The following is a 21073-nucleotide window of genomic DNA, read 5'->3' on the forward strand; positions in this document are numbered from 1 at the left end:
CCGTGCAGCCTTCATTCACTATGATGCGCGCCTAGCTGAAGGAGGATCCCCACACTTGGTCCCCTCTTCCTGCCTAAAACTTTCTAATGAAATCCTTAAACACTTTTTGACAAACATTATTTTTTTCCTTCAGGGGTCAAGAGGGTTTCGACATATTAATCTGCGTTTTTATTGAAAAAAGAACTTCAGGTATGTCACATTTCTCATTATTCCAACTCTATTTATTATCTTAATTATTTCCAGGGTCTGCTTTCAGGTTTAGTTATCCCGGCAGCCTGGTAGATTTCTTTGTTAAAAATATGCTGAAAATGTTGAAGTTTGAAGATGTGTCGCTCTGCTTCAATGGGGACGATAGATGTGATTGGTTTAACAAGTACCTTTTCTTTCTGTGAAGAACATGGAGCCCAGTTCCACAGAGGGAGGAGCTGAGGAGACGCTCATTAAAAATAATCCAACAAATCCAGTAAGTTCTGAAATTAAATGAAACACATATAACTTTCAGTGCATTTATCACCTAAGAAGATGATGTGATTAAGGCAGAATTCTAGTATCACTTAGGTTTTTAAATAAATTATATAACTGTTTGTTATATACTCAATTTTATTTGCACCAGACTTATCAAATCATAAAGGCCTTTTATAGCATTTCAAACTATTAACAGAAATGAAAAACTTTCAAAAAGACTCTTTGCTGACACTCACATGTGTCCTGTGGCTCCTCTGGGATATGTGTGTCCTGGCCTGTGGATGCTGAGAGTCAGTGAGTAACATCTGGCTGTCAGAGTGACCCTCTAGCTCTGCTGTCTGCAGCTGCTGCTCCAAGCAGGAGGGTCCGCTCAGAGGAGGTCAGCTCTCCCAAAGAGAGCCAGAAAGGTCACCAGCGGGTTTATAATTTGCAGAAACATGGGACAGGACCATCAGTGCGATGTCCAAGAATATGCAGTGCACTGTCCGGCAGTTGACTTATCGGTCATACTCGGATCAGAAGGCATGCCATTTTTTTACTGCAGTGATTTGAAAAGCAAATAGGCTGACTGCAGAGCTTAGCAGTTTGAGAATATGTGTGGTGAGGGCTTTTTCTCTTCTTCTTTCCACCAGCCTCACAAAGTGATACTCAAACATGGCCAAGAGTTGGAGGAAGAGCAGGAAGAATTGGCCGAGCACCAGCCTCTGGAACAGGAAGACCTGAACTTTGAGAGATGGAAGCGCAGGCCTTTACCCAAGAGGACCCTGCACCAGAAAATAGATGACTTGAAGACGTACCTTTGGAATGCAGAGACCAACGAATTCATGGGTCGCTCTGGAAAGAGCTGGAGTGAGTTGTCCAGGGCGATGGGGTTTTTGGGGTGTGGGGAGGGACGTTTGGATTCATGCAAAAGTGTTAAAATTTTTACTGCACAAATTCAATAATGTACAGACAACCAAAGTTTGTTTTCTAAGGTTGAGTGATTACAGTGATTAAGAGCAGTTATGGTGTTTGAATGTCTTTAAAAGATGCACTCAGGGATAGTTGAGAGGTTTAGAAATGTCTCTACAGTCCAGTGACTCACTGTACTCACTGTGCTGCAAGTGTGTGTGTGTCCTCATGCTCAGTGTTTACATAGGTGCATGGACAATTCAGAGTGTCCCGACAAAAACAGACTGCCTGGGGACGTGTCCCCAGCGGGAGCGCACTGTTCCGGCTCTCGCATTGGCCAGGAATCACATTCCTCTTCATCTTACCATGCTCTCCACAGCCTCTTTCCCAAAGCCTTGGCGACCTCATCGCTGAACTTAATATGCTTATGGCTCCGCCTCGGTTGCAGTAAAACACGTAGAGATGCTCATGTCTTTCTTTTTTCCATAGAGTCCACTGCCAAATTGAGCTTTTGGTGGTGGTGAACACTTTTGGCAGCAGCACAGACTGGATGGGTTTGTTGAGTCAATGATGATGGAGCAGCTTCTTGGTATTCCAGGGTAGTTGCTATGTGACGCTGTTGAGCCCCCTCCCCTTGGTCCACTGTACACAATAGCAAACATGATCCAGCTAGAGTGTTGAGAGAATATCCAAGGAAAGTGTGTGTTACTCGCACAAGCTGAAATACAGGATCCCAGGCAGGGCTAAAGAGCTCATTCTAGCCACATAACCAGTGTGTGCACACTTGTGCAGGAATGGGGCCCATGTGTCTGCTGAAGAAAGGCCCTGAGTTGAAGTCTTTGCTGTGTGTCCTGTGAGACGAGTGTGTCAGAGGGGACACAATACCAGAGTGGGGTGATTGGGGCTCCTTGGAGCTGGCCAGGCCTCTATGGCTGCAAAAGACCTTCACTACGATGGCAACCGGAGGTTCACTGTGTTCCTGAGTGAAAGGACAGCTGGGAGAATTCTCACTGAGCTTAAACAGAAAGGCCTTTGTGGCTCTGGGGACGCAAGACTGGCTGCAGCTAGTCCCCTGTGAAATTGCCCGCACAGCAAAAGCCATTTAATTTAGAGCACGTTTAGCTTGATTAGTTGCTGTTAATTGAAAATTGCAGGACAATGCTAGTTCCCAAGGTTTCTTTGTTCCAGGGTTCACACATTAGCTCAGTACAGTGGATTTTATACCAAAAGTATTGGAGTGATTTGCAAGCGCAGACATCAGGGGAGGACAGTGCTTTTGTATGAGTAAACAAATTAGTGACCGTCCTGATCAGGGACAGTAGCTGGAGACCAGACAGACCACACAGTCTCAGAAAAACTGGAAATTCCTCATGGTTCATTACCTTTCTCCACTCTGATCAAAGACAGGGAAGGTGCACTGTGCTCTGAAAGCCACTGCTGTTCATACTGTGTCAACTGTATAATATTCACCAGAATATTTTTCTTTTTTTTTCACTCTCTCCTTTCAGGCCTCATCCTTCTCTTCTATGCTGCACTTTATACGTTTCTCGCAGCCATGTTTGGCGGCTGTATGTTTTGCCTTATGTGGTCTATTAGTCCCTACCATCCGACCTTCAATGACAGAGTGATGCCACCAGGTAAATATAACCCCAACCTCACACTACTGCATCTCTCCATCCGACTGTCCTTCTGTCTGTTGGTTCTACTTGAGTGTCAGCACAGTTGACTGTCTCTGGGTCTCCACTGGCAGGTATGACGATGGCTCCACACCTAGAGGGCCAAGAGATCGCCTTCAACGCCTCTGATCGTAAATCCTGGAAGAAGTATGCAAGGTCTATGGATGAATATCTAAGACGTGAGTCAGTAGAGTCTGATGAGGTTGTTGAGTTTGTTCAAATGAAGCAGGCATGCAATGAGTTAACCTTCATCTTCACTACCTTTGTCCCATTTTTCCATTTGGTTCTTGCATGGCATGCTGGGAAGGGAAGCCTCTTTGTGGGCAGAGTGCAGCCATTCAATGTGGGTTTTTTTTTTTCTTCTTCACATCCCGCTTTTGTCAAGCTTCCTTAATCAGAGGCCTGAGTCTGGCAGGGCATAGCTGTTGCAGGGGTTTATTTATGCCCTCCTCTCCCTCCCTCCCCTCTCCCTCTCTCTCTCTCTCTCTCTCTCTCTCTCTCTCTCTCTCTCTCTCTCTCTCTCTCTCTCTCTCTCTCTCTCTCTCTCTCTCTCTCTCTCTCTCTCTCTCTCTCTCTCTCCCTCTCTCTCTCTCTCTCTCTCTCTCTCACTCTCTCTCTGTTTCTGCTCTTCCTTTTCAGCATACAACGATGGCGCTCAGGACAAGAAGAACATTCGCTGCACGCAGGACAGGTACTTCATGCAGGATGATTTGGAGGAGAGTGCAGAGAGGAAGGCGTGTCAATTTAAGAGGTCCTGGTTGGGGGACTGTTCGGGTCTGCAGGACCCCCACTATGGCTATTCTCAGGGAAGGCCATGTGTCCTCCTTCGGATGAACCGGGTAAGACGTGTCCACAAAAGGAACAGAACATCAAAACCTGTGAGACACTTTAAAAAGCACAACTCACAAACAGCTTTGGTTCTAACGCAGTTCAGTTTTCTCAGTGAGTGACATCTTGTGGCCGTTTTAGGGAAAGGATGAAAAGACACGGAGCCACTTCTGCACTATGTTTTGACTTGATTTACATTTTAATATGGTAACTTGCTGTGTTGTAGAGAGTTTGAACACTTGTTATGTTTTCAGAAGTTAACTTTTGCATGTGATTTTTAATAATTATTCAGATATAAATACATTTTCCTGCTGGCATTCAGTTTGATTACATGCAAAACTAAAAAACTCCACATAATGACACTTTCCTCACTATGCCTATAGATTATTGGTTACCTCCCTGGCCAAGGCAAAGCAGTAAATGTGACTTGTGGAGTTAAGGTACACCAACTTCAGCAACCTTACTTGTAATATTATCATATTTTATATAAATGTCTGAAAATATCATGCAAGTTAAGTCAAGAAAGTTTCATTCTCTTTCAGAAAGGACCACCAGAAGCCTTGGGAGAAATCCAGTTTTTTCCTAAGAGCATTTTTGACCTGAAGTACTTTCCATACTATGGCAAGCTTAGACATGTAAGTGGGAGTTTGATGCCTCAAAGTTTTCTAAGATAACTCTGATTGGGGCCTTAATCCTCTATGTCTCTTCTGTCACAGGTAAACTACTCTTCACCGGTGATGGCCGTGCGTTTTGCAGGAGTGCAGTACGACACTCACATCCAAATACAATGCAAATTGAACGGGAAGGGTATCATTAATGATTCACCCACTGACCGCTACCTGGGCAGTGTGACCTTCTCCTTGGATGTCGGAGCGTAAGGCAAAGATAACGCTGCCAGCAGGATGCTCCTGTGACAATGAGGCAGGAAAATGTACAACTATTATTTTACATGAAATATGTATTATATTTCCCTCTCCTCATCTTTCACCTAAATATCCACGTCTTCTGCTGAGAAACAAATTCCTCAAGAAGTAGACATTTACTCTTGTGTTTCTGTTGTATCTTTGTACCTTGAGTGCTTCTGGCACTTGCGTCCACAACAAACAGTGCTGAGCACATGAGCGAGTACGTAGAGTGAGTTACAATTCAGTTCCTGATATGTTGTAATGATTAGCAAGATTAATCAAACTAAATTACACTCTGCCCAATAGTTAGTCTTTCTGGCTATGCAAATCCAATTATGACTTAAAACATTAATAGGTGATTAGAAATGTTGTTTTGTCAGCTTAGAAAATGGTTTTCTGTGAACATTTTTGTGTGACCAAGTGTACTAATTTTTTTTGCATTATATTTTTCAAACATGTATATTTTAAGAATTCAAAGAACTATAATGCAAACACTGAAAGCAGGACTTGTACTGTACTTACACAGTAAAAAAAAAGACATAATAAACGACTGCAAATACACTATTGCTATATTTTTGTTGAATAGAGCAGAATTATACATTTATGATAAAGCATCACAAGCCACTTCTTGTATCCTTTTATAAAACATTTGCTTTTGAGAATGAAATACTACACAAGACTGATCAATAAAGAGACATACTGTACTGTGAAATAGTTTGTGAAAGGTCTGTACCATTTTAAAAAAGCGTAACTATTTTGTGAAAGCATTAATCATCCTGCCTGAACTGTGCTACTAAACTTGGTATCATTTGTTGTATTTATTCCTATTATAGTTCTTATAATAAATACAATGTTCTGGTATGTACTGTAAGTTTTCTTCTGCACGGTACTCAAAGTCTTAAAAATGTACTCACGCACTCAAACTGTGCTCCACTTTCCACTTGCAAAATTACCCTGAAGTTTGTTCTCCTTCTTTAAAAGCTTAGAAATAACACATTTAACAGTTTATCGTATTGATACTTCAGGACATTTTCTAAAACACAAGAGAATTTATTATAAACATAATTAGATTTAAGCATAATGTGACTTTATTAGAATAATATACTGATTAGATTGTCTGCGATTGTCTTTTTGTCTCTACATGTCACATATAGTTTAGAAAACATGAAATATGACCTTATTTGATGTAATAACAAAGTTTTATGGAACTTTTTTAATTTAGTCATTTCCATGAAGTGTGCAACCTTAGTTGTGGCAAAGGGAAGCATTTCAATAGTTTTCAATTTATTGGGTTTTAGGTACAATGCAAAAGTTTTATGCTCTTATGTTTAGATTCTTAAACATCCGTAATGCAGAACCATCAGGGAGGCAATCCCAAATGTATTCTGCAGCATGTCAACGACCCCAAATATATAACAGAATCATAAAGAACCGTCATGTCCATAAGAAGAACAAGGAGTCTTGCAACAGATGGTTTGGGCCCCTCAGAGCCCTGATCTTAACGTCAGTGAATAAGTCTAGGATCACATGAAGAGACTGAAGCAGCTGAAATTCGAAATCAACAGAACAACTTGAGTTCTCCAAGATGCTTTGAACAACCTTCTTGCCTTGAAAAACAGCAGGTGTACTGAGGAGAACTGGTGAGTGTGGTCAGATCAAATATGGATGAAAGATAATAGATAAAAAATATTCATGACATTATTTGTGCCCAAAACCTTTGCACAGTACTTATTATTTTTACACATAAAGCAGTGCAGCTGTGAGACCAAAACCAGTGACGAAGTGAAGTAAATGACGACAAAACACCAAGTCAGTTAGTCTTTAAACATGTTGTAGTTGTAAGTTAGGCCTACGTCATCTGGTGTGACCTCAGGGTCAACTTGCATATCTGCACACATGCCAGTTATAGCTGCAGCTGAGAGTCATGCTTCTGTGCACCATTACAGGCTATAAAAAGCACAACATTGATCAAAGTCGAAACAACAGTTTGAGCAGGCAGAGCAGTTCACGCGTCAGTGTGAATGATCAGTTTAAAACCGTTAACCTTTGAATTCAGTCCAGTCACAAGACTCGATGCAATGTGGCTCGACAATAAAAGCTGGACACAAACTGTTAATAAAAAAGCTGCACAGTGATACAAAACAAGAACGAACTTTATTTAATTTGTTCCCCACTTGTGTTAAACAAGCTCATCACATCACATTCTTCATCAGATGGAGACAAGCTTCAAGCAAGCAACTCAAGAGGTGCACAACAGAAAGGCACAAACTGTCAGAGGAGAGTGAGCAAACGTACAGAACTGAGAATGACGCCTATAAAATGGTGTGAAATAAAACCAGCAAGGGGAAATACTATTCATGGCCTTCATACTGTCATGCTGTTGATATTTCTGTACTATCACATCGTGGGGAGTGTGTGACTCTTACTCTAACCAGTTGTCAGATTTATGTGCATTCAACCAAATTTAATCCTGGAGACAAACGTGGTGTTTACTTAAATCAGGCTTGAGACTCCCAAATGCCAAAATATGCATCTGTCACAGTTTTGAAATAACAGAGAATTACAAGGTGACAACAATATAATAAACTCAACAAAACAATCATGTTAATCTTTTTAAAAATAAATGTACAATTAAAGAAAAAAATCTTCCATCCTCCTAACATGAACGACAGAAATATAAATGTCTAACATTACACATTTCCAGAAAAAAAAACTGGTCCCAGTGCTGGTAAAGTGTCTTCATAAGTTAGTGTCCCTTTCATCAAACTACAATTAAGTGACTAAATGTGCAGCAGATGTAATTTAGCTGTTAATTTCAATGGTAAATAAGGGTTAAAGAAACATGTACAATTAGCATAAAAAGCAACACAAACAATGGTTTCTGGGGGTATGAATGACAACAGTGGATCTATTAGCTTGCTCGTACATTCAAGTCATCAAAAAATCAGCGTCATTCATTCTATACAAGAGATGAATTTACACATATACTATTGTACAGCACAGAAACTGAGAGGAAAAAGCCTCTTGCGGTGGGAGAGGAGGTGGAAGAGGAGGAGGGGGCTCTCTGGGAAGGATGTGGACGGCTACTCACAGCCATAAATCTGATTTTTAAAACATGCAATCTATAATCAAACGGTGCAATATCGATCATAAATGTTTTGGTACTTGATTCAGTCATTGGCATTGAAGCAAAACAAAGAAAACCATTCAGGGGAGGGGGAGGGGTAGGGGGTGTGGGGGGCTGGGGTCGCTGGGATCAATTCGAAACTGTACGAGAAATAAGCTATAAAGGTTATTTTTCAGGGTGACGCTGCCTCACAGGAAACAGAAGGAGAGGGGGGTTACAGGAGGAGTGTGTGTTGTTTTTTTTGTTTTTGTTAAACAGCTGTGAGGGTTGGAAAAGTGAGAGGCAGAAGCAGCCCGGTTGGATTATACAGACTGGTAGCCGGTGCGACTCTTCCTCCGGCCAATCAGGTAAGAGATAAGCACAAGGATGATTAGGAAGCTGAGCGCCACGCCCACTGCAATGGGCACCAAAAAGCTCAAATCAGAGTCCAGGAAGCATTCCTCAGCTGACAGACAGGAAGACAGACAGACAGACAGACAGAGAGACAGCAGGTTAGTGGTTTAGACGGCGGAAAACACCATGACGAGAAGGATTGAAACTTTAAAGGGTTAGAGATGAAGCAGAAGTAGCAAGAAAATAGATCCAAACCTAGAAACTGACCACATTTCCACAAAGAGAATCAAATTTATGTTGAAGAAAGAGTCATCAAATATATCAAAAGCACAAGAAGGAAATCACCAATGTGGAAATGTATCATTATTCTATATGAACATTAATTTTAGGCAGAATGATCAGAAAAAAGGAAGATGACAGGATGGCCACACGTTAAATATGCAGTTAGCTTAATTTAGCCTAAAGACTGGAAACACGGGCAAAGGTAATAAAGTCTATCTAGAAGCACTTTAAGGCTCAACAATGAGAAAGTTATATCACATTTATTTAATCTGTATATACAGAGTGTAAAAACAACACAAGCAGATTTATGAGTTGGTTATACACCTAACTATTTCTTTCTGGGCTGTGTCCAAAATCAATCCCTTTTTGCTAAATAGTGCACAATATTTACCCTTTAACAATTCATTGTAGTGTATGAAATGAGTGTGCAAATGTATGCTGTAAGTGACGCCCTCAAAAAATACTAACATGGGATGAAAGAAGTCCACGGCATGTACACTTTGCTAACAATCCCCAAAAGCAACGAGTCACATTTTTCTAGATGTTAAAAATTACGACCGTGCCACCCTAAACCTGTCAGTGATGTTACAAAAATGTGTCTGAATTCTCAGTTCACACTATTATTTAAATACTATTATATAGACACTATTTAATAGGAAGAAATGAATGACACAGTGCCCCTGTAAACTCATTACATGTCAGTTTTACATTTTGTTTTAGCGCAGATTTAACAGGATTAAACAAGTTAGAGAGCTTTTTTATCTAAACCTTCAAACTGAGCGAGGCTAACTCTTTCCATCTGTTTCCAGTCTTTGTGCTAAGCTACGCTAACTGTGTGCTGGCCGTAGATTCAAACATGAGAGTGGTATCAATATTCTGATTTGGTAAGAAAGTGAATAACTATTTCCCAAAATCTTTGTCAGGCAGTCAACAGCACTGAACACTACATAGAAACATTAATGCAACACCACACTGGTAATTTTTCACAATCAGGCAGAAAGCCAAACAGGCAGCGATTCACTGACTAACATCTAAATGAGGCAGGTTTTAACTAGAAGGACTCATAGCCGCTGGCCATGTTTCTCTTTCTTCCGATGAAATAGGCCAGCAGAACGATAAGAATGAGAACAAGCAGGGCCACTCCGACAGCTATGGGAACAAGGAAGCTCTCCGCATCACCCTGGCATTCCTCAGCTAGACAAGAGTGAAGAGAGCAGAGAAGTGAATGTCTTATAGGCTGAACAGGAGTATTAAAAAAGTAAAAAAAAAAAAAAAAAAAGAATAGTTAATGCATGGACAGCAGGAAAAGAGAAGTAGCCCGCCAACCAAGTATTTGATGCATGAACAGCAGTTTTGTTTTTTACAAAAGAATAAACATTTACTCAAATGTCCAGGACAACAACACATTTTTTATTTTCATGAATGTCAAAAATGCTAAAAAGCTCCACGTCAGTCTGACACACAATATCTGAAATCCAAATTTATTAAAACTAACAGCGAATGACAATGTAGATGAAATCAGAAGTCATTTGTATCCACATTAACACACATGAACTGATGTGGATGAAGATGGTCTTGCAGCACAAATTTCCCTTTGCTGAACATGTGCAATGTTCTCCACACCTAAAGGGGCATTACATAATGATCCGAAGCCTATCAAGTTACCCAATAATGATAGATCAGCAGTATTAATGAGTTATTGAATATACAAAACTGATTGTTCTTTAACTAAAGGCACAATTGTCATGGCGATAAATCTACTGGATGATTTATTGAGGAGAAGGCAGATGAACTTTGACAAAAATGTCTAACATGTGCATTCATTTTTATACTAGTGCTGCAAAACCATCTTTATAATTAAGGCAACTCAAATTTTTACAAAGCTGAAATGAACAAGACAGCAACGATCACAAGCCTGCATTTGATTTAAAAGCCATTATTCATACATGTGTACAATGTCCTGGGGAAGCAAAATTTTCTGAGCAACTTATGAATGCAAAGAATGAGTGATTTTCATGTAACTGCTTGCGTTGCTCCGATTGGAACGAGGCAAACAGTACACGGCACTCTAGAAGTATGCAACACCACAAAGCAACTAACGTGTCACATTTGTCTACTATCATTACAAAAATACACATTCTTGGGCTTGCCTCCATCCTGGATACTGCTTCACTGCAACCCTGAACCAGCTCCCTGACTTTAAGATTTTAAGGTGCTTTCACATCAGTCGTTTGGTTTATTTGGATCAAATCGGGGAGGGACGACGAAAAACCCACTGCCTTTTAGCTCTGGTCAGGTTCATGTTCTCACTGATGTATTTCAAACAAATGGAGAGCTGTAACCATGAAGTCAAATGGACTCACAGGCAACTTATTTATTTGTGACTGACAGCCAGTCACACACACATTACTGAACTTTATGTGTTAACTTAAGTTCTCTGGTGTCACAAAGAGCTCATAAAAAACCTGATTTTGAGCATCATTAGTCAAATGGACCTCGAACGTCACATCGTAAATACTGATGAAGAGAAACAGGACAAAAAAAAGTTATTTTGTCCTTTAATATTATGGGAAGAGAGTTCAACACACTTCTGGTTTAACTCCAGTCTAACTCTCATTTATCAGGGAAAATCTCCATACTCATGTGCTGTGGTTCCTTTGTGTTACCATGGTTACCACACTGCATAAATGCAAGTTATATAGCCTACAGATCGCTTTCTTATCAGCTCAGGATCAGCAGATGGATTTAATAGTAACTTTTGATTTTATGCTTAAAATCACATATCATGAAATCTTGTGGTTGGTCTGTTTGCGTCACAAACAGCACCAGAGTTCATTTTTTAGATGATGTCAGTCCTGTTGGAGCTTGATTAACAGGTTTCACACCAACCCAAAATGAATCGAACCAAAAGGGCACCAGAGTTCATTTAAACTGAACCAAACATATGTGAAAGTCCCTTCAGTATGAGAACGGTCTCCTACATTAAAAAACACAAACAAACAGAGAACTTGGAGAATTTTTTGTCTATTTAATATTTAACCTAGCAGATTTTAATGCTTCTGTCCTCTTCTCACTGGTTTGGTGTACATCTTTGCACCAGTGAGGATTTATTAATACCTGAATCAAAATCTGATGGTAGCTGTGGGGTTGTTAGCCGATCAAACACGATTACACCAGAACCACACAGTCCTGATTGAGTCGGTTAGCTGATCTTAAATTTCAGTTGTTCAATAATGAAGAAAAATACATAAACTGATCTGATTTTCCGGAGCTTTAACAGCCTCTGATCAAGCTGCATCTTTCAGAGCTCAGGCCAAGCCCAGGCCTATACACAGGTGAAATCATGTGACACAGTTTCAACACAAATATGCAAAAATGTGAAGAGCGTTTTAGTGCATTTACATGTAAATATCCATCATCTCGGATTGATCTGCAGTGAATATCTACACAAAAGTACTGTCCCTTTTCTAAACCTAATGCCAAAATGTTTTCTGTAGGATCTTTTTTTATTCAGATTTATTCTGATTTTTTTTAAACGGCCGACATTGACACGCAGGAGAAGCACAGGTGTAATTAATAACACTAATGATAGCAGCATCGTTGGTGTTATTACCCCCACCTGGACTTTTACTGCTTGACATTATCAAAATGTCTTCTTTGAAAAAAAAAAAAAGGCCCATCAACGTTCAAACAACACACATTTTGATCATGATTGGAGCCACATAATCAGGACATTAATTCAAATGTTTCTCCTGCTCTACAGGGGCAAACATGGGCTGAAGCACATTTCCTTTAATAACTTTCCAAATGGAGAAGACCTTCATCCTTGTTAATGATGAGCAAAGAAAGAAAGCTGCTCGACTATCTTCCTCTAGTTTCTAAAGGATTACCAGCTGGAATTCTGTGGAAAATGTTTAAATGTTGACAATAAAAATAATTTCAGGGGATGAAAAGCCAAACCATAAAGGAAGTAAAAACTAAAATGTGCACAGAGATTAAATAATGACAAAAGCAAACAAAAAAGGAATGTCTGCAGAGCAAATGTAAGATTCTGAAATTATAACATATCCAGTGTTAAAAGATATGCATAATTAAAAGAACTGCAAGTATTGTATACTGAACATACTGACAAGAGTATGAAGTCTCATTCAATAAAGAAAGTCATTTTACATTGTGATTTCTTACAGTTAAAAAGGGTTTGTGAGGATCTTGCACTTGCTCCATTAACAAAAACAACGAAAAAGGAAAGACAAGACATCCAGAAAACAACAGAAACAAACACAAACATGGGGCGTGCACAAGTTTGGTCCTTGAGAACACCAAGCCTCAGATCTCTACACTGACTTTTATCATTAAAGATCCGTCAGGCGGCTGCTATTTAAAAATGCTTGATGTGCATTTCATGTCTCAAGATGACCAAAAGCTTCAATACAAATGGATAATAAAATTATTTTTTGTGTATGAAACTACGTCTCAAGTTTAGATTTAAGTTCTTGAATTGTTATTTGCCAATTTATTTGATTGCACATGAACCCCAAGGACCAGGCTTGGGAACCCCGTGATATTTCCTGATTGATTGCAGACTGGATTTAAAGGGTCTGATATCCAACATAAGTCTTTCTTCGACCAATCACGTAAGCGATCACTACAATGAGAATCAAGCCAGCCAACGCAGCGCCAACAATGATTGGGATTAAGATGCTGGTGTCATCCAATGAACATTCATGGGCTGCAGATAAAAAGAGAGTCAGTCAACAGGTGGATTAACAAACACATCCTGAAAGACAAAAGAGTGAAGCAGCAGGACGGCAGAGTCGAGCTACGCAACTGTGTCAACATAAAACATGTGATGTCACCACTTTCAACCTGTCACATGACACCTTTCTCATATGAATGCACACCTTCGATATGACAGATGAGAACAGATGAACTTTATATAAATGAAGAGTTTCAGCAGGAGGTATTTAAAGTGATCAGGAAGATGGACTTTAGCTCGGTATGAGCGTGGTTAGAAATGATAATGTCTTTTTTGAGGATTTGAGGAAAATATGAAACTAAATTGTGTCTGGTTTTTTAAAAAAAAAACTATTTTTATTTTTTTTCCCCCTTGCAAAAATACTGGATACTTTCATCTCTTCAAGCATCTTTTAAATTACATTCCTCAAATTACATGTGATGAGTGGATATTGCTTCGATTTAAGGGTTCACAAGCCAGAAAAGTGGAGAATCAATCATTTAAATTAATTCTAACTACTTCTCTTGGTTGATATGAAATAAAACTGATCACCGGTCATGACTTCGGCTGGAAATCAGCTGTCTGCTATTTATTTTTAGCTCCTGACAAAGTATGTCAGTATGTAATATGTCATTATACTGAGCAGTGCCAAATGAATTATCAAATAGTGAATTGCATGTCATCTTAATCATTTCATTAAATCAAATAAAAACTGGTATTTTACTGTAGGGGCAAACCAGGTGTCTTTGTGTTTTTACATCTGGTTTACATGAAGGGAGTACACAATGTTTCAGAAAACTCTTACTTAATAAACACAATGCATTATTCATGCTGTCCTGAGGCAGGAGAGCTTAAACTGTGTTGAATTGTATTCTATGTCAATATGAATTTACTCGAAAACAAACACTAATACTTACCACAAAACATACACAAGATTTAAATTAAGGCTTTGATTAAGTATTAACACTTATTATTTTCTGCAGTACATGAAGTCCTGAATGGAATATCTTTGATTAAACCAACAAATAAATATTTATCAAACTATGTTTGTTTATGCTGTTAAAAAGGACATTTGAAATGCTATCTTGAATGTTTTGTTATTTCAAATCTATATTTGACTGTCATCCTGCTCTTGTATTGGTAAAAACTAACAATATGAGCCTGTGTGTTCAGGGCACAAAATTAGCACCAGACAACAGACAAATGCTGTTAAAATATTCAAATGTCTGGTAGATTTGCTTCACTCACCAGCTAAAAACCCCCCCAATTGTAATCAATTGAGTAGCTGGTAAAATGTAAACATCCAAAGTAAATTTTGCACCCTGCTTGCACATTTTTAAAACTCTGAATATGAGACAGTTTGTTCAGGACTCGCAGTGAAGGCAGAGACACATGAAGGAATAACCTACCTGTACTGAAAACGCCCTTCTTCACTCCAAAGGGCTGAACTTGCAGGTTGTAGGTGTAGATGGTGAGCAGGCCGGTGATGGTGTAGTTCTGCTCTTTATTGCACATGTAGGAGCTGCCGACGGCGGCCTGCCACAGACTCAAGTTGTTGTTCCCCTCAGAAAACACAACGCCTGGAAAGAAACACACAGATGTAAAGACAACATCTGGGTGTGGTGTCTGGTGTGCGTGGGTAGGTGTGATACTTATACTAACCAGAGCTCGTTTTTCCGGTGACGTTCAGAGCATGAAGGCGGAATTTCTTTGTGTCCTGTCAGAAGAAAAATATAGTTCAGATATAAAAGAATGTGCTTGAAAGTAATTTATTGTGAATGTATGACAACCCTACCAGCCTTTATAAACTACCAAAGGCATCCAGGATAAAAAACATTACCCTTCTCAAATCTGAGAGATACAAGTTACATTAATTTAAAAAATAGAAATACTTTCTTAACTTAATTTGAAAGGCGTTACAAGTATTTTTCTTCTATGTGTTCACGTTTGACCAAAAAAATCTGATTCTGATCAAAGTTGTGGTCATGACAATAAACGATGCGTCATCATTTTATCCTATCAAACATTTGTGTTAAACGCTGTTGTAATTAGCATATCAAGTCTTGCATTACAACCAATAACATGTTTTATGAGTTCGCAGTGAGCTTGAACTTCGACCACTAAAATCTAATCAGATCAGCTTTGAGTTCAAGTGAACATTTGAACGGGATGGACGGACAACCCAAACACACAACTTCACATGTAAAAGTACACACACACACAAACAAAAGTAATAATGTTAACATAACAACTGGACTGAGGTTAGATATTTAAAAATAGAGATCATAACACCAGAACAGAACTTAGGTAACTATTCATCAAACAGGAAAACAGTCGGTGATTTGATTTCCCTTCTGGTTAAATTAGGAGAGGCCACAGCACAGCACACTAAGAAAAGATGTGTTTTCAGTCTGAATCTGAAAATCTCCAAAAAACCTGCCTCCTGAATATTCATTCCAAAGAAGGGGAATTTGTATGTCTACCAGGATCAAGAGAAATAAAAGGATGTGATGAAGTATATGGAGTGATAAGACAGGAGATATACGAGGGAGCCACTAACCCATTTAAAGCCTTTTGAGTAAGTTGAAGGATTTTCAGCTCTTGCTTGACTTGGTAGCCAATACAAAGACATCACTACTGGTGTTATATGATCCAACTTCTTAGATCTTGAGGAGTTTGGCAGCTGGACCAAACTGAGACCTTTTGTTGCGGTCATATTGTGAAGGACAGAATAAAGTGCCTTACAGTAGTTGATTCTGAATGTTATATAAGCATATACAAGGACTTCAACGTGTGAGTTGGATAAAATGTGGCATATTTTGGCTATGTTACGATAGTGAAAAAAGGCAGCTCATGTTCTCTGGCTCTCTGAGAAATTGTGCAGCCATAAAGATTAAAAAAAGGAAAACAATTCAAATGAAATCTTAAATGTAACCAGGCCGGTGTATCAAAACAATATATCCAACATGTTGTTGAGTACTTACATTGGCGAAGGTTAACATGACAGTCATTGTGTTAGATGTCAGCACCAGCTCACTGCTGTTGACTCCACATGATCCAGAGACCTGGGTCCCATTAGGATCCAAGTTCATCTCCTGATATTTCTAAAGCAGATGGAAGTGAAGGGAACCAAATAAGAAACGGCCACAAAGATCACCTGTGTATAAAATAAAAGGGATTAACTGTGTTTCTGAACATACGTCTCCCTGCTTGAAACCAATCCGCAGACCAAAGCTGGCCAACAGACAGGCTGTGCTGTTCTCATCTTGCTTGATGCTGTACTTCCCGGTTATGGGTGGGGGCAGGGTAGGGGTTGGGGTGGTGGTTGGGATGGTGGTTGGGATGGTGGTCGGGGTGGTGGTATTATGAGGGGCAATGGTAGTCGAGTTTGGAGCTTCTGTGGTAGTGGTGTTGGGAGTGGTGGTAGGAGTGGTGGTGGGAGTGGTGGTGGGAGTGGGCGGGGCAACAGTGGTTACGGGCAAATCAGCAGAGCAAGTGCTGACTGTGCAGAGAGAAAACAGAGAGAGGAGGTCGTCAATAGAGACAGGAGATAATTATTAAAGCCAGGATGAGACGTGAAGCTTCATCTACACTCACTCTTTTCACTCTTGCTGCCGTTGCTGACAAAAGCCTGTATGAGCACGTTCCACAGTGTCTGATTGACTGAGTCAGACTGGATCACGTCTTTACTCTTGCAAGAGTAGCAGGTGTCCATGCCAACGCCTGTAATGTGAGGCGTCATGCTCACTGACATGGTTCCTAAAAAGCAAAACAGAAACACAGAAACACATCAGCATCAGTACAACATCTTTTGTCCATGTGTATATTCTGGCTTGTACTGTGAAGTGTAGAAGTCACCATTTGACAAAGAATTGGGGAAGTGGGTCGAGTCGCCGAGATTGTAGGAAAACATGATGGAGTCCACCTGGTACATTTGGTCATTCCCTGTGAAGTTCACTCTCCAGGAGTGACCTTCTCCAAAACTGAGCATCAGCACTGAGCTTGTGACATCACATGTACTTTCATCGCTTTTGACCTCAACGGGAAGTTCAATCTCAACTGTTTCATTCTGAAATGAGAGCAGAGTGTAACCTTAACCTGACAGGAGTATATACCATAGATTTTGTGAGACAGGTCTAAAGAAAAAAATGCTGCTAAGCAAAGTTTTAGTTAGTGCGAACACAATAAAGATTTACTGAGTACAATTTTAATGTACACAAACATGTCAAGAGGCAATGGGGCAAAAGCTTATTTGTTTATCTGATGTGCATGACACAAATATTAAGTCCAATAAATGTTTAACTATTAAAACAAGATTATATTGGCCTAAATATGTTAAACAGCTGATATGATAAATTCATTCTAGTAGAAAAGAATAATTAAGAAACATGAAAGCGTGTTACAATTACATTTATTTCTGTGAGCGTCTCTCTGTAGACCAACAACTCACTCATCAAAGGGACAGGACAAAACAAGTACAGGATATGCACCAGGACAACTCATACACTGAAATGCTGAATAGCAAGAATATATGTTTGCTTTGTAGTAACTGCCCCTATTCCTTTTCCACCATTTCCTTTTCATGGTGACATTTTCTTCCGACAAGAGCTGTCTGATTATCACACCACTGAGGTGGTCTGGAAACTGCAGCACTGCTATGTCGCATTAGCAAATCAGCATAGCATATATACCAAACACAAGCACAGGTCAATCAAAGTAGAAGAGTGTGTGACTTAGAGTAAACACCCACCGTATTGCCAGTGACTTCATATGAGACTGAGAAGTTGACCATTAGATTTGCATACAGGCATAACTTGCCATCTTTGCCCAAGACCGACACCTCAGTACCACGTGACAGATGGAGTTCTGAAAAGAAAAGAAATTACTGAATTTATTCTGAATGATTATCAAGAGTTAGTTCTAGCTGGAATTTAATAGGTTACTCTCTTTTCAGTAAAAAATATAGCTGCAACATGTGGAATAAACACAGACACTTCATGTGAAGTTTATTTGTTACAATACAACACATTTTGAAGCAAATACAAACTCATTTCTACGTAGTGGAAATCAAGAAAACACTATTATTACTAACATTTTTAAAAGATAGTGTACTCCATACTTGAAGTACTTGACAAAAGATAGGCCAAGGTCCACTTGGATTAACTATGATTTAGATATTATGCTTTGTCATCAACTCAACAGCTGACTGCTACAATCTGCAGGGAACACAAGCTTATAAAGCATCCAACATGACTCAAACAGATGACCTACACTATAAAAATAATTTCTTTTTATAGGAGTGTCAGGTTTAGAGTCACAACCTGTACCTGAACCAGTGTTTAGTCTTGGTAAGTTAAGTCTCTGTAAACTAAAATCAAAATGTGTGACTCAATACAATAGGGGCACTATTTTTGGTGAGACCAAAAATGTAAACACAGTATGAGATAAAGTATGGTAAGAACATTTGCAGCAGTAAAATATTTGAAATTCCTAATCAGGTCACAGAACATTATGGGTCACATGCCCTGAACGCTGTATCTGTTAGCAGTGGAGACTAACTTAAAGGATGGGTATGCATTTTTTCAAATGTGTCTTAAAACAACAGTCAGGTGTCCAAATGAACAGTGGAGCAAGTTTTCCTTACTGTAATCATTCATCATGTTCACACTGGCTATTAAAACTTCAAATATACTTTCAATGCAAGTAATAGCGGCCAAAATCTACAGTGGGTTCACACACATTAGGCAAAAACATTTTAAGGTTTATCTGAAGTTTATATGAAGCTTCAGTAGTGTGAGCTAGTCATGTCAAGTAGATATCCACCACATTTACAGTCAGATAAATAGCCTCAGATAAACTTTTAAATGGTGGGGGGAGTGTATTCAGATCCTTTACTTAGGTAAAAGCACCACTACAGCAATGTCAAAAAAATACTACTTTATATTATATATACTATGGCCTAACTGGATATAAAATATAATTTAGTCTACAGGTTCCCAGCCTAGGGGTCAGACCTCCTCCAAAGGGTCATGAGATAAATCGGAGGGGTCGTAAGATGATTAATGGGAGAGGAAAGAAGAAACAACAAGTTCTGATACACATCTGTTTTCACTTTTTGGACTTTTTTCTAATCTTTGATTTTTGGTGAAATATTTGTTCATTTGAACATTTAAGCATCAGTATTTGCCTTATCCTTAGTTACTTGCATTTTGGCACAAAAACAGGCTTGTGGATTTCATCAGCTACATTGAAAGTACATTAATGAAGGGATCTTCTGAGGGTCAGTATTAACAGGAGGAATGATAACAGCAAGAAAAACGATTTTCAGTGTTTATTTGGGCGCCTAACTGTTATTTTAGACACGAAACACTCATTTAAACGTACTATCAGCAGATCAAGTAGCTACATTATCAACACAAGAGATTAAAGAGGATTTCTCATTTGAAATGTTTATTTTAAACGGATGTGATCTTTTTTAACGTGATTGAGTTTTTAGGTCACAATCTTAGTTAGGTTTACTAACGCTAACTAATCACATAACGCTACAGTACATCAAGTAACGTTAATTTATCGGTAAAATTACATAACGTTGGAGTAATTCAAGTAACGTTAATTAAACGGTAAAATAACATAACGTTATTTAACGGTACATCACATGACAACGGTAGCTGAACGGTAACTCTCTGTTGCCGTTCGGTCACGTGCTAACTTACTGTAAACCTCCAAAAGTTGCTAACTATATTAGCCTGCTAACATAACGTTGACTCATTTTACGTTGTACCTACAAGGCTGTAAGCGCCCCTTATATTTTGAAAGCATTGCTGTTTGAGTGTCTTTATGCGCATACATCACTCACACAAGCTTAGATTTCATTATTAAATCAAACTTTAGCTTTCAAATGATCCCAACAGTAAGCTAACGCGAAGTTAGCTACCGTTGTCAACACATTATATCATATACGCCTTACGTTATATATGATATCAGTATAGGTCCAAACGTTTGGCTAGTTGAAGTTATTTTCTGTATATAGTTTAGATGCTGAGCTTTGGCATGAAAATTAAAACAGCATGTATGTGAACGAATACAGTGTTTTATGACTGACTCGGCGGTTTAGCTGCTTCTCAGCGGTGTTGTTGACGTAGGTAACAATTAGCAAGCAAGCTAGCCACATTAGCAAAACATCACGACTCCTCCAAGTGAACAGCTGATGGTGGTTTCGGTTCTTCAGGGCCTCTACAGTTAATTCAACCCACAAAAATGGCACATGTATGTCTTTGTAATTAAAGAAGACTGACAATCAAGCTACAAGCACCAACTATATTTAAATATCTTCAAACAGCAGCATAAAGCCTGAGCTCAGCAGAACCAGGCCCCAGAAGTTTAATCACGTCACTTCGCATAATAGAGATTTTCTTTGGTCTTCTTTTTTTGCAGATTTAAATATTATTCAATGTGGTTATACGTACCAATTCCCAGTGCGAGGAATAACACAAATGCAGCATATCGGGACATGATCGCCTGATAGTTTTAGAGTGCCAGACACCGGAGAGGAGAAGAGAAAGCCGGACAGAGACGCTCACTCAGCGGCGTTTAGGATGAAGCTGAGCCGCTGTACCAGGAAATGGAAGTCATATGACAGAGACCAATGTGTCAGAAGGAGGTGTGGACTGTAATCTATCTTTAGATATCTCCCCCCTTTTTTACAGTTAATTATTGTCCTGTATGGTACATTGTAAACGCTCACCAGAATGTAAATGTTTGCAAAAAATGCTTAACATCGGTTTGCTATTAAAAATAAATAAAATAAAAAGACCCACTAAGACACCAGGAA

The 21073-nt window shown here is 39.2% G+C and overlaps 2 protein-coding genes across 4 annotated transcripts; one reads left to right on the forward strand and one right to left on the reverse strand.

The window, feature by feature from the left end:
• Nucleotides 1-40: 40 nt before the first annotated feature.
• On the forward strand, nt 41-5618 carry atp1b4 (ATPase Na+/K+ transporting subunit beta 4). The gene is made up of 9 exons (XM_062425857.1): nt 41-189; nt 395-463; nt 1098-1314; nt 2865-2993; nt 3107-3211; nt 3672-3871; nt 4244-4300; nt 4403-4495; nt 4577-5618. The coding sequence occupies exons 2-9, from the start codon at nt 398-400 to the stop codon at nt 4736-4738; spliced, it is 1029 nt and encodes a 342-aa protein (XP_062281841.1). The 5' UTR covers nt 41-189; nt 395-397; the 3' UTR covers nt 4739-5618.
• Nucleotides 5619-6900: 1282 nt separating this feature from the next.
• lamp2 (lysosomal-associated membrane protein 2) lies at nt 6901-20882 on the reverse strand. Of its 3 annotated transcripts, XR_009925481.1 has the most exons (10): nt 20709-20881; nt 17993-18108; nt 17101-17311; nt 16840-17001; nt 16443-16744; nt 16227-16346; nt 14905-14959; nt 14652-14822; nt 11045-13236; nt 9897-10876 (listed from the first exon to the last, which is right to left on the reverse strand). XR_009925481.1 is itself a non-coding variant. In XM_062425342.1 (9 exons), the coding sequence occupies exons 1-9, from the start codon at nt 20752-20754 to the stop codon at nt 9559-9561; spliced, it is 1326 nt and encodes a 441-aa protein (XP_062281326.1). In that variant the 5' UTR covers nt 20755-20882; the 3' UTR covers nt 6901-9558. The 3 variants fall into 3 exon arrangements, 2 of the variants coding, with proteins under 2 accessions (XP_062281326.1, XP_062281327.1); XM_062425342.1 differs by lacking the exons at nt 9897-10876; nt 11045-13236 and adding an exon at nt 6901-9701 and having other exon boundaries at nt 20709-20882; XM_062425343.1 differs by having other exon boundaries at nt 9897-13236.
• Between the last annotated feature and the right edge of the window lie 191 nt (nt 20883-21073).

The sequence above is a fragment of the Scomber scombrus genome, chromosome 9 (genome assembly GCF_963691925.1).
Source record: "Scomber scombrus chromosome 9, fScoSco1.1, whole genome shotgun sequence".
Classification (NCBI taxonomy): Eukaryota; Metazoa; Chordata; class Actinopteri; order Scombriformes; family Scombridae; genus Scomber; species Scomber scombrus.